This window comes from Macaca mulatta, chromosome 6, assembly GCF_049350105.2.
Source record: "Macaca mulatta isolate MMU2019108-1 chromosome 6, T2T-MMU8v2.0, whole genome shotgun sequence".
Classification (NCBI taxonomy): domain Eukaryota; kingdom Metazoa; phylum Chordata; class Mammalia; order Primates; family Cercopithecidae; genus Macaca; species Macaca mulatta.
Window position 1 is genome coordinate 165,923,288 of NC_133411.1, and position 12,468 is coordinate 165,935,755.

Genomic DNA, 12,468 nt, shown 5'->3' on the forward strand with positions numbered 1-12,468 from the left:
CCCTATTAAGAAAAAAGAAAATTACTACCAAACAGAAAATTCAATGAACTAGCAAGAAATGTCAAAGAAAAACTTACGTGGCCCAATCTTCAATGATATGGTGATTTTCATGTCATTGAACCACCCACTGTGCTGAACACGGCAACAATATATGCCACTGTCAGACACAGCTGTATTTGCTATAGTCAAAGAGACATCCCTGCGTGAAAGGTTCCCCAATAGCTTATAGCGTGTCTCCTTCCGATAGGTGACGTGGGTTCCATTGGTCCAGACAATGCCATCTGGGCATGAGAAAACAGAACATGTGCCTCTATTCCAGCACATGGATGTGATAGCTCCGTTGTAGCGGCAGGGCAGTGTGATAGGTAGACCTGCCACTCCATCAACATTTACAGAATCAGCTACAGAATCTGCAATGAAGAAAAGACAAACTGAGAATGAGCCTTAACATTTCTTCTTGGCTGGGCACGGTGGCTCACGCCTGTAATCCAAGAACTTTGGGAGGCCAAGGCGGGCGGATCAACCGAGGTCAGGAGTTCAAGACCAGCCTAACCAACATGGCAAAACCCGATCTCTACCAAAAAAAAAAAATACAAAAATTAGCGGGGTGTGGTGGTGGAGTCCCAGCTACTCAGGAGGCTGAGGCAGGGGGAAGTGCTTGAACCCGGGAGGCGGAGGTTGCAGCAAGCTGAGCTCGCACCACTACACTCCAGCCTGGGCGACAGAGCAGACTCTGTCCTCCCACGCCCCCAAAAAAAAATGTTTCTCTGAATTTTTTTTTACTTGTTTTACTTTCTTTAAAAAAATATTTTATTCATTTTTTAATTGTTTATTTTTTAGAGAGAGAGTCTTGCTCTGTCACCCAGGTTGTAGTACAGTGGCACAAAGATCTTGGCTCACTGCTACCCCCGCCTCCCGAGTTGAAGAAATTCTCATGCATCAGCTTCCCAAGTAACTGGAATTACAGGCATGTGCCACCACATCCGGCTAATTTTTGTAATTTTAGTAGAGACAGGGTTTCACTATGTTGGCCAGGCTGGTCTTGAACTCCTGACCTCAAGTGATCTGCCCATGTGAGCCTCCCAAAGTGCTGGGATCACAGGCGTGAGCTGCCAAACCCAGCCTTGTAAATTGACATTATAGCTGGAATTTTTTCCCCCTTTTTCCAAGTTAGCTGATATAGCTGGAATTTTTTAAATTTGAGATTACAAGCATTTTTTTATGTTACCATCCTTTTAATTTTTTTTTTTTTTTAAACAAAGTCTTGCTATGATGCTTGAACTCCTGGCCTCAAGTGATCCTCTGGAGTTGCTGGGATTACAGGCATAAACCGCTGCACCTGGCTTAGCATCTTCTCCAACAGTATTGCTCAGGGGATATATTTACAAGTAAAACATTTTATTGTACTGTGTGATATTCAAGCTGTTTCTCATTTTTACCAGTGTAAATAACTTCACATAACCTTTCTACACAAAACTTTTTGCATTTAGTTTTCTTAATAGGATATAATTCTGAGATTATCAGTATAAAGTGCAGGAACATTTTCCGTTTTTTCATAAATATGGCCAAAATCCTTTCCAAAAGGTTTGAACCAAATAACATTCAAGTAATGCGAGTGTGTATTTCACCCTGTGTTTGTTAGATATCTGCTTACCATTGATTTTTCAATAGGCAAGAAATGCATGTGGCTTTTCAAAATGAAACAGCACCAAAGGGCATACAGTGAAAAGTCCCCCTCCCACTCCAGTCCCTAGTCTGCTCTACTAGATCCAATTGCTGCATCAGTTGAAAACAGCTTTTTGATGGGCACAGTGTCTCACACCTGCAATCCCAGCACTTTGAGAGGCCAAGGTGGGAGGATCTCTTGAGCCCAGGAGTTTATCCCAGATATTTGGGAGGCTGAAGTAGGGAGATCATTTGGGCCCTGGAGAGGTCGAGGTTGCAGTGAGCCAAGAATGCCCTACTGAACTCCAGCCTGAATGACAGAGCAAGACCTTATGTCCAAAAAGAAAAGGAAAGAGAAAATAAATCGTTTTTTTTTTTTAATTTGCATTTACATTTCAAATTTTAATTTTCAGCCAGGCACGGTGGCTCATGCCTGTAATCCCAGCACTTTGGAAGGTTGAGGCAGGCGGATCACTGGAGGTCAGGAGTTCCAGACCAGCCTGGCCAACATGGTGAAACCCTGTCTCTACTAAAAATACAAAACTTAGTCCAGGCACAGCAGCTTACGCCTGTAATCCCAGCAGTTTGGGAGGCCAAGGCAGGCAGATCACTTCAGGTCAGGGGCTCCAGGCCAGCCTGGCCAACATAGCAAAGCCCTGTCTCTACTGAAAAAAAAAATTAAAAAATACAAAAAAAAGTAGCTGGATGTGGTGGTGCGTGCCTGTAATCCCAGCTACTCGGGAGGCTGAGGCAGGAGGATCTCTTGAACCTGGGAGGCAGAGGTTGCAGTGAGTGAGATCATGCCATTGCACATTGCCCTCCAGTCTGGACAACAGAGGGAGACTCCGTCTCAAAAAAAAAAAAAAAAGAAATTATTTTTTGTATTTTTAGTAGAGACAAGGTTTCACCATCTTGGCCAAGCTGATCTTGAACTCCTGAACCTGTGATCCTCCCACCTCGGCCTCCCAAAGTGCTGAGTTATTTATTTATTTATTTATTTATTTTTTGAGAAGAAGTCTCGCTCTGTCACCCAGGCTGGAGTGCAGTGGTGCGATCTCGGCTCACTGCAAGCTCCACCTCCTGGGTTCACGCCATTCTCCTGCCTCAGCCTCCTGAGTAGCTGGGACTACAGGTGCCCGCCACCACGCCCGGCTAATTTTTTGTATTTTTAGTAGAGATGGGATTTCACCATGTTAGCCAGAATGGTCTCGATCTCCTGACCTCATGATCCTCCCACCTCAGCCTCCCAAAGTGCTGGGATTACAGGAGTGAGCCACCGCACCTGGCCGCCAATAAATTCTTATTTACTTTTGCCTAATACTAGTATCATTTTTTTTTTTTTGGATTACACATACAATGCATGCTATTACAATTTGGTTATAGAAGTATATAATGAGAGGTTATCTTTCCCCCATAATCCCAAAGGCACATATCACTCCAGAAATTTGTGTTTAAAATTTAGGATATGCCTATTTCAATCTTTCCTTATCTCATAGAATGTTTTGAATTAAAGTGTTTATTTCAAAATAAAATACTTAGGCCAGGTGTGGTGGCTCACATCTATAATCCCAGCACTTTGGGAGACTCAGGTGGGAGGATCACTTGAGCCCAGGAGGTGGAGGCTGCAGTGAATCAAGATTGCCCAACTAGGCCAGGCGCGGTGACTCACACCTGGAATCCCAGCACTTTGGGAGGCCAAGACAGGTGGATCACAAGGTCAGGAGTGCAAGATCAGCTTGGTCAAGATGGTGAAAGCTTGTCTCTACTAAAAATACAAAAAAATTAGCTGGGAGTGGTGGCAGGTACCTGTAATCCCAGCTACTCAGGAGACTGAGAGAGAATTGCTTGAACCTAGAGGGCGGAGGTTGCAGTGAGCCAAGATCGTGCCACGGCACTCTAGCCTGGGCAACACAGTGAGACTCTGTCTCAAAAAAAAAAAAAAAAAAAGATTCCCCAACTGCACTCCAGAGTGAGACCTGATGAAGAGAGAGAGAGAAAGAAAAGGAAGGAAGGAAGGAAGGAAGGAAGGAAGGAAGGAAGGAAGGAAGGAAGGAAGGAAGGAAGGAGGGAAAGAAAGAATTGAATGTGGCTGAAAAAATCGAATGGCACAAAAGAATACAATAAAGGGCCGGGCGCGGTGGCTCAAGCCTGTAATCGCAGCACTTTGGGAGGCCGAGACGGCCGGATCACGAGGTCAGGAGATCGAGACCATCCTGGCTAACACGGTGAAACCCCGTCTCTACTAAAAAATACAAAAAAAATTAGCCAGGCGAGGTGGCGGGCACCTGTAGTCCCAGCTACTCGGGAGGCTGAGGCAGGAGAATGGCGGGAACCCGGGAGGCGGAGCTTGCAGTGAGCTGAGATCCGGCCACTGCACTCCAGCCTGGGCGACAGAGCAAGACTCCGTCTCAAAAAATAAATTAAAAAAAAAAAAAAAAAAAAGAATACAATAAAGATTAACCCTCCCTCCACCTCCCACCCTCCGCCCCCATCCCGCAGTACCCACTGTCACTATTTCCTATATACATGTGTCTATGCATATACATCTAACCAGTCCCTTTTTGTTTAAACACAAATGGCAGCATGTGACACACTGTGCTGCATCTTGCCTTGTTCATTTAGCCATGAATATTGTAATTCATAGCAGTTAAGCAATTTCTTTGGCCTAAAACTCTATTCTGGTCCTGCTCACTGGTTAATTCATAGCCATACAACAGTGCACAAAGAACATCTACTTTCATCCACCACCACCATCCCCTCCCCTTCCCCTACCCCATTCTCTGGGCTTCTAAACCCCCTCTATTCTCTTCTTCCCGCCCAGGGCACCTACTCACTTACCTGCCAGATGTAGGATGAGGCTTAAGATGACCACTTGAGGATGCATTATAGGATCAGCCTGAAGGAAAATGAACAGACAGGCTGGTTGGTACACCCCACCAGATGGTATCTGATCAAGTCCTAATTCTCAGATTGCAACTTATCTTTGGATGATTCCTATGAGCCTGCTCTGATGGAAATGAGAGACCACATACAACAGCTTCCGAGCTCTATTAGTTCCCTGCGGCTAAGAGCTCTGTGCCTTCCAAAGGACCAGGGAAGCGGTCCACAGAAACAGCCCCTGACTTCCCAGCTTCTTCCCCACACATAGGCTCCAAACTGACTCCTGGTCCTGATACAGGGGATCGGGGAACAAACAAAAAGGAAACTGGAAGCAGAGAACCAGCGTGGCTCAATGGCAGCACAAGAGCAAAGGCCAGCCTTCCAGTGGCAGAGCTGCACTTGCTTTTCAGAGTAAACTGGGCCTCTGGTGGACGTGGGGCTTTTCCTGCTCAGTGGCTACAACCATTCATCCCCAGCCTTAACAGTGACATTGCCAAGTTTGCCGTTAGCAAGAGGAATTGACAGTGAATATGAATCACTGTGCCTAACCTTTCATGCCCGTGGACAGCGTGATTGAGACTGCAGCTCCTTACCATGGGATTTCAAGAGAATGCTTCAGGAAACAGAAGTCTGGAGCAGACTTACGTTCAGATCCAAGCTCTGTCACTCACAATGCTGGATAACCCTGAGCCTTCCTGAGTTCTCTTCAAACCTCTATTTCCTCAGTTGTAAAATAGCACTAAAAATGTTTCCTCTGTCTCCCACCAAGGATTGATATAATAAGCAAAAAGGGCGGCGGAAGAACTTCGAAAACTAAACCTACGTAGGCACTAACAGCACTAGCTAAGGTTTTTGGAGAATACTATATAGCAGGCTCTGTGTCAAGCACCCACATGCGTTAAATCAGGCTGTTGACTTCTGCTCTTAATCATTAAACCATGCAAATGTAAGTAAGCTCGCCTAGTACTTCATTAACTCCTCTTCTGGTCTGAGATTTCGGTAACTTCCAAGGAGGCAGTGGTGCTCTGTATCTTGCATCTCATGACAGGGTTCATGAGGAAGTGGTCCTGGCTTACTGTGGCCATGGGTCGCAGGCTCCCAGGAGTGGGAACCCCTGACTCCAGCAGCCAGCAGCCTCTGTACTCTGACATGATGTCCGATGCTACTAACTGGTGACCCAGACACTATTTGGCCTACAAGCGTTTTGTATGGCAGCGTTTAAAAATTCATTTCTTGACCAGGCGCGGTGGCTTGCCCCTGTAACGCCAGCCAATCACCTGAGGTCGGGAGTTCAAGACCAGCCTGGCTGACGTGGTGAAACCCTGTCTCTACTAAAAATACAAACATTAGCTGGGCGTGGTGGCGGGCGCCTGTAATCCCAGATACTTAGGAGGCTGAGGCAGAAGAATTGCTTGAACCTGGAAGGTGGAGGTTGCAGTGAGATCAAGCCATTGCACTCTAGCCTGGGCGACAAGAGCAAAACTCCATCTCAAAAATAAAAATAAAAATTCATTTCTTGCCAGGCACAGTGGCTCACGCCTGTAATCCCAACACTTTGGGAGGCCAAGGCGAGTGGATCACCTGAGGTCAGGAGTTTGAGACCAACCTGGGCAACATAGCAAGACTCCCTCTCTGCAAAAAAAACAAGAAACAAAAAATAATAGTCAGGCCTGGTGTACATGACTGTAGTCCCAGCTACTCAGGAGGCTGAGGCAGGAGGATTTTTTGAGCCCAGCAGTTGGAGGCTATCATTGTGCCACTGCACACCAGCCTGGGTGACAGAGCAAGACCCTGTTTCTTAAGGAAAAAAAGATTTAACAAAAAATTAAGCTAATTCAATTCAACCAGTCATTACTAACACATTGAGTTGATGGGACATGACTCAATATACTAAGGACGTGAAAAATCCAGAATTGTGCAATCGGGCAGGGACATGGGCAAGTAAGCAACTAATGAAATCAGGATGAGTGAGGTAAAGGTAAATATATAATCAGATTATGTCATTCCCCCACTTATAACCCTCTCATACCTCTCTCAGAAAAACTAATAATAATAATTCCTAAATCTTTACTCAAATTACTGAAGCCCTGGCGATCTGGCCCTGACCTACCCCACAGATTTCTTCTACCACTCTCCCCCCTGCTGACTCAGCCCCAGCCACTAGAGCTTTCTTTCCAACTTGCCTCAACCCTAAGGCCTTTTCCATGGCTGTGTTCTCCAGCTAGCTCCCCAGTCCCACCATTTTCACTTTTTTCTTTTTCATTTTTATCCTGGCTTGAATGTTACCTCCCTGGACATTTCACTGGTCCTTCAATCTAAAGTAGCCAAGCAGTCCCTCTTACTATTATTACCTTATTTCCCTTATTCCATTTTATCTGTATGTGCAGTATATCTGTATGTGGTGTCTGACTATAGTCCCTCCTGTAGAGTGCTGCCCAGTAGAATTTTGGTAATGGAGTTATTCTGGAGTTATTCTGGAACTGATGAACCAAAGAAAGTCAAGACAGGGATACGGAGCTAAGGCTCTGAGATGTTACATAACTGTACAATTCCATAGGATTTGAATTTGAATTCCATAGGATCGAGTCTGTCTCCAGTAGAATATTGGTAACGCAGTTATTCTGTGTGTCGTGCACTACAGCAGCCACTAGCCACATATAACTATTAAGCACTTGAAATGTGGCTAGGGCAATGAAGGCATTTTTAATGGGTTTTTTTTTTTTTCCCCAAGACAGAGTCTGACTGTGTCACCCAGGCTGGAGTGCAGTGTCACAACTCGGCTCAGTGCAACCTCCATCTCCTGGGTTTAAGCGATTCTCCTGCCGCAGTCTCCTGAGTAGCTGGGACTACAGACGTACGCCACCATGCCTGGCTAATTTTTGTATTTTTAGCAGAGGCGGGGTTTTACCATGTTGGCCAGGCTGGGCTCAAACTCCCGGCCTCAAGTGATCCCCTCACCTCAACTTCCAAAAGTGCTGGGATTACAGGTGTGAACCGCCATGCCTGGCTTAAAATTTTTTATTTAATTTCATTTTAATTAAAATTTCAGATTGCTTGAGCCCAGGAGACAGTCTTCAGGGAGCTGAGATAGCACTGCTGCACTCAAGCCTTAAATGACAGAGCTTTCAAAAAAATAAATTAATTAAAAATAAAAAAATAAAATTTAAATTGTCACACACAGCGACTGTGTTGCATGGCACCCAACTCCAGACCATAAACTCCTTTAAGGCAATTTAAGTATTACTTGAGACTGGGCATGGTTGCTCACACCTGTAATCCTCCCAAAGGAGGCCGAGGCAGGAGGATCACTTGAGGTCAGGAGTTCCAAACCAGCCTGGCCAACATGGTGAAACCCCATCTCTACTAAAAATGCAAAAATTAGCCAGGCATGGTTGCAGGTGCCTGTAATCCCAGCTACTCAGGAGGCTGAGAGAGGAGAATCGCCTGAACCTGAGAGGCGGAGGTTGCCGTGAACCGAGATCATGCCACTGCACTCTGGCCTGGGCCACAGAGTGAGACTTCTAAAAAAAAAACAAAGTTATTAATTGAACAGATAAACAAATGGAAACACAAACCCATAGAGAAACACCATTCATTTTGACGATGGGGTGTGGGGGTTGATAAGAATTTCTTAAAAAGTTACATGTGAGAAGAATGGGTGGAGGGTGTTTCAAGTAGAGGAAATGAGGAGCCAGAGAGAGCCAAGAATCTGAGATGTTACTTAACTGTACATTCCATAGGATTGAATTTTCTGACACACGACCATCTCCCATGAGAGACGCCTGTGTTCTAAAGACTCCCAAATAATATAGCACAGTGGGGTTTTTTTTATGAGCTATACAACCTCCATGAATCACTACTCTTTAGGGCAAACTTCATGACCCCCTGAAGGATGCATCCCAGTTGTGGGGTAAAGCTGGAGGTGACAATACTTTGGCACCAAAGCTGAATTTCCAGCTGCTCACTAGAGAGCTGCATCTGTGTAAACCAAGATTAATGGCAGTGAATTGAAATGATTCAGAACCTGGGCTGGGCGTGGTGGCAGGTGCCGGTAATCCCAGCTACTCGGGAGGCTGAGGCAGGAGAATTGCTTGAACCTGGGAGGCGGAGGTTGCAGTGAGCCGAGATCGTGCCACTGCACTCCAGCCTGGACAACAGACTGACTCCCTGTCTCAAAAAAAGAGAAAGAACTCAGAAAGGAAAATAATTCACTGTTCTTTCCTGCAACCACCATTACTTCCCTGCTATCTCAGCGCACATCTTACCTCCAGCTCCAGCCTCCTGCAAGACACTTCAGCTGCTCATATTCCCCATGCTTTCACCACAGCAAGATCTTCTTAGGCCCCCTCCACAACTACGGACTCACCAACTCCACGTCATTGTACCTGTAAGGCTCTCCCTCATCCCCATCACTTTATATTAGGCCTCTATAATCCAAACTTCTGCAATTCCCTCCAAAACTGTCTTCCTACCTTTCCCTTCTCTTCCTGCCATGCCCACTGCCCTAAGCTAGTTATTTTCCTTCACTTACTCCTCTGATTTCATAACAAGTAATATGATGCTTTTTTATATATCTTTTACAAAGATATAAAAATTACAAGGTACCTATGTTTACCATAGAAAACATAAAAAAGGCCAGGCATGGTGGCTCACACCTGCAATCCCAGCACTTTGGGAGGCCAAGGCAGGAAGATCACTTGAGGTCAGGAGTTCAAGACCAGCCTGGCCAACATGGCAAACCCCGTCTCTACTAAAACTACAAAAATTAGCCAGGCATGGTGGCTCATGCCTGTAGTCTCAGATACTAGGGAGGCTGAGGCAAGAAAATCGCTTGAACCTGAGAGATGAAGGCTGCAGTGAGCTGAGATCACACCACTGCATTCCAGCCTGGGTGACAGAGCGACATTCTGTCTCAAAAAAAAAGAAAAGAAAAACTATAAAAATACCAAAAGTGTACTCGTTTAACAATTATTTGTTGATGATCTGCAATATGTTAGAAATGATCCTATTTTTCTGGAATGTACCAATGAACCAAAGACCCCTGGCCTCATGTAACTTACCTTTTTTTTTTTTAAGATGGAGTTTCGCTCTTGTTGCCCAGGCTGGAGGGCAATGGCATGATCTCAGCTCACTGCAACCTCTGCCTCCCGAGTTCAAGCGATTCTCCTGCCTCAACCTCCCAAGAAGCTGGGATTACAGGCATGCACCACCACACCAGCTAATTTTTGTAATATTAGTAGAGACGGGGTTTTACCATATTAGACAGGCTGGTCACGAACGCCTGACCTCAAGTGATCCACCTGCCTTGGCTTTCCAAAGTGCTGGGATTATAGGCGTGAGCCACCACGCCCGGCCTCATGTAACTTACATTTAACTGAAAAATAAATATACAGATTTTTAAAACCACTAAAATGTAATTTATCAGCATATTACAAGTTGATGAATGCTAATGCAAAAAAGGCAAAAGGATACGCAAAAGCAGGGTGAAGGTGGTTGGGAGTGGAGGGTTGAGGAGGCGCTGAGTTGCAATTTTAAGGTGGTCAGGTTTGAATCGTGTCTACTACTTTCACCAAGAAGTTGATTATTTGAACTAAGACAAAGAACAAGGGAGTTAGCCAAGACAGGAAAAGCTTTCCATGGAGACAGGCAGGAAGGGCAAAGGTCCTAAAGCAGGAGGGTGCCTGGTGTGTTCATAGAGCAAGAGAGGCCAGCGTGACTGCAACTGAGCGAGGGACAGGGATCACAGAGGAGTAAGGGCACAGCACAAACACGTGGGGCTTAGGAACCATTTTCTGAGGACATAGGCTTTCACCCCACATGAAAGGAAGCACCACTGCAGGGGCATAGGGTGATAAGATCTAACTTCGTTTGACAAGGACCACTGTGGCTGCTAGATTGAGAAGCAGGGAGACCTATCAGGAGACTATGGCAAGATTCCAGAAGAGATGGGTTAGCAGTGGAAGTGGTCAATGAACTTTCCTCGCTCAAGCTAGAGTAGCCAGATGTGATGGCTCACAGCTGTAATCCCGGGACTTTGGGAGGCCAAGGTGGGAGGATTGCTTGAGCCCAGGAGCTCAGACCAGCCAGGGCAACATAGCGAGACCTCATTTCTACAAAAAAAAGAAAAAGAAAAAGAAAAATTAGCCAGGCATGCTGGCATGCAACTTGTAGTCCCAGCTACTCAGGAGGAGGCTGAGGCAGGAGAATGGCTTGAGCCAAGGAGGTGGAGAAGGTGGAGGAAACAGGATTTCCTGTAGGATATGAGGAGAAAGGGCCTAAGATGACTCCAAGGGTTTCGGCCTGAGCCACTGGAACAGCTGGAGGTGCTAACCAATTGAGACAAGGAAAGCTGCAAAGGCTGGGCTCAGTGGCTCGCACCTGAGGTCAAAGCGGGCGGATCACCTGAGGTCAGGAATTCAAGACCAACCTGGCCAACATGGCAAAACCCTGTCTCTACTAAAAATACAAAAAATTAGCCAGGCATGGTGGTGGGTGCCTGTAATCCCAGCTACTCAGGAGGCTGAAGCAGGAGAATTGATTGAACCCAGGAGGCAGAGGTTGGAGTGAGCCAAGATCATGACACTGCACTCTAGCCTGGGCAACATAGCAAGACTCTGTCTCAAAAAAAAAAAAAAAAAAAAAAAACCTGCATGACCACAGGTTTTAGAGGAAATATTCAGGGTTTTAAGTATGTTGAGTTTGACATGTCTTAGACCCATGTGGAGACTGCTGGAGTTCAGGAGGGAGGTCTGAACTAAAGATGCAGTTACGAGTTATTGGCTTAGAAACAGTATTTTAAAGCCAGGAGCCTGAATGAGGTAGGAATTCAAAGGATGAGATTCAAAGGAATGCTTGATGCTAAGGACTAGATCCTGGGGCCTTCCAGCATTAAAAGGTTAAAATGGGGCCAAGCATGTTGACTCATGCCAGTAATCCCAACACTTTGGGAGACTGGGGCAGGCTGATAACTTAAGGTGAGGAGTTCCAGGCCAGCCTGGCCAACGTGGTGAAACACCATCTCTACATAAAAATAAATTTTAAGGCCGGGCGTGGTGACTCATGCCTGCAATCTTAGCACTTTGGGAGGCCAAGGTGGGCTGATCATTTGAGGTCAGGAGCTCCAGGCCAGCCTGGCCAACATGGTGAAACTCCGTCTCTACTAAAAATACAAAAATTAGCCGGGCGTAGTGGCGCATGCCTGTAATCCCAGCTACTCAGGAGGCTGAGGCAGGAGAATTGCTTGAACCTGGGAGGCAGAGGTCGCAATAAGCCGAGATCATGCCACTGCACTCCAGCTTGGGTGACAGAGCAAGACTCCGTCTCAAAATAGTAATAATAATAATAATAATAATTAATTGAAAAAAATGTTTTTAAAGGCTGAGGTGGAAGAGGCACCAACACAGAAATGGAAGCAGCCCAAGGAGGTAAGAGAAAAAGCAAAAAGGTCCTGGAAGCCAAGTGAAGCAAATGCATCAAAGAACAGGCAGCAATCATGAGTCAAATGGTGCAAAGGAAAGGGATAAGATTTGTCATAGACTGAGCAAACTGGAGATTATCAGTGAGCACAGTACTTTATACTGCAGTAAAAAGATTACAAGGAGGAAAATCAGGAGATAATTGAATACAGGGAACGCTTTCAAGGAGTTTGCACTGAAAAAAGTAGTTGGACATGAGTGCCTATAGTCTCAGCCATTTGGGAGGCTAACGGGGAGGGATCACTTGAGCCCAGGAGTTTGAGGCTGCAGTGAGATATGGTAGCACTATATCCTGTGAGTCCCTGTCTTCAACAACAAAAAAAAAAGTTTGGCAAAAATGGAAGGAGAAAATTCTGGGTGTTTTTTTAAGTGATAAAGATAACACGATGTTTGTATGATCTGGAGACAATCAAGAGGAAGAAAGGGAAAATTTGCTGGGGCAACAAGT

At 45.6% G+C, this 12,468-nt stretch overlaps 1 protein-coding gene across 2 annotated transcripts in view; it reads right to left on the bottom strand.

The window, feature by feature from the left end:
• The window catches only part of HAVCR1 (hepatitis A virus cellular receptor 1), a 41,888-nt gene that overhangs the window by 25,916 nt on the left and 3,504 nt on the right, over positions 1–12,468 (bottom strand). The window contains exons 1-3 of one of the 2 annotated variants that reach the window (XM_077937380.1): positions 5,191–5,437; positions 4,504–4,561; positions 78–410 (exon numbers count right to left, since the gene is read on the bottom strand). In XM_077937380.1, coding sequence (XP_077793506.1) covers positions 78–410; positions 4,504–4,549 — 379 coding nt within the window. In that variant the 5' untranslated portion in view covers positions 4,550–4,561; positions 5,191–5,437. Of the gene's footprint in view, positions 1–77; positions 411–4,503; positions 4,562–5,190; positions 5,438–12,468 lie in introns of those variants that run through there. The other variant, XM_077937381.1, reaches the window with a different exon arrangement.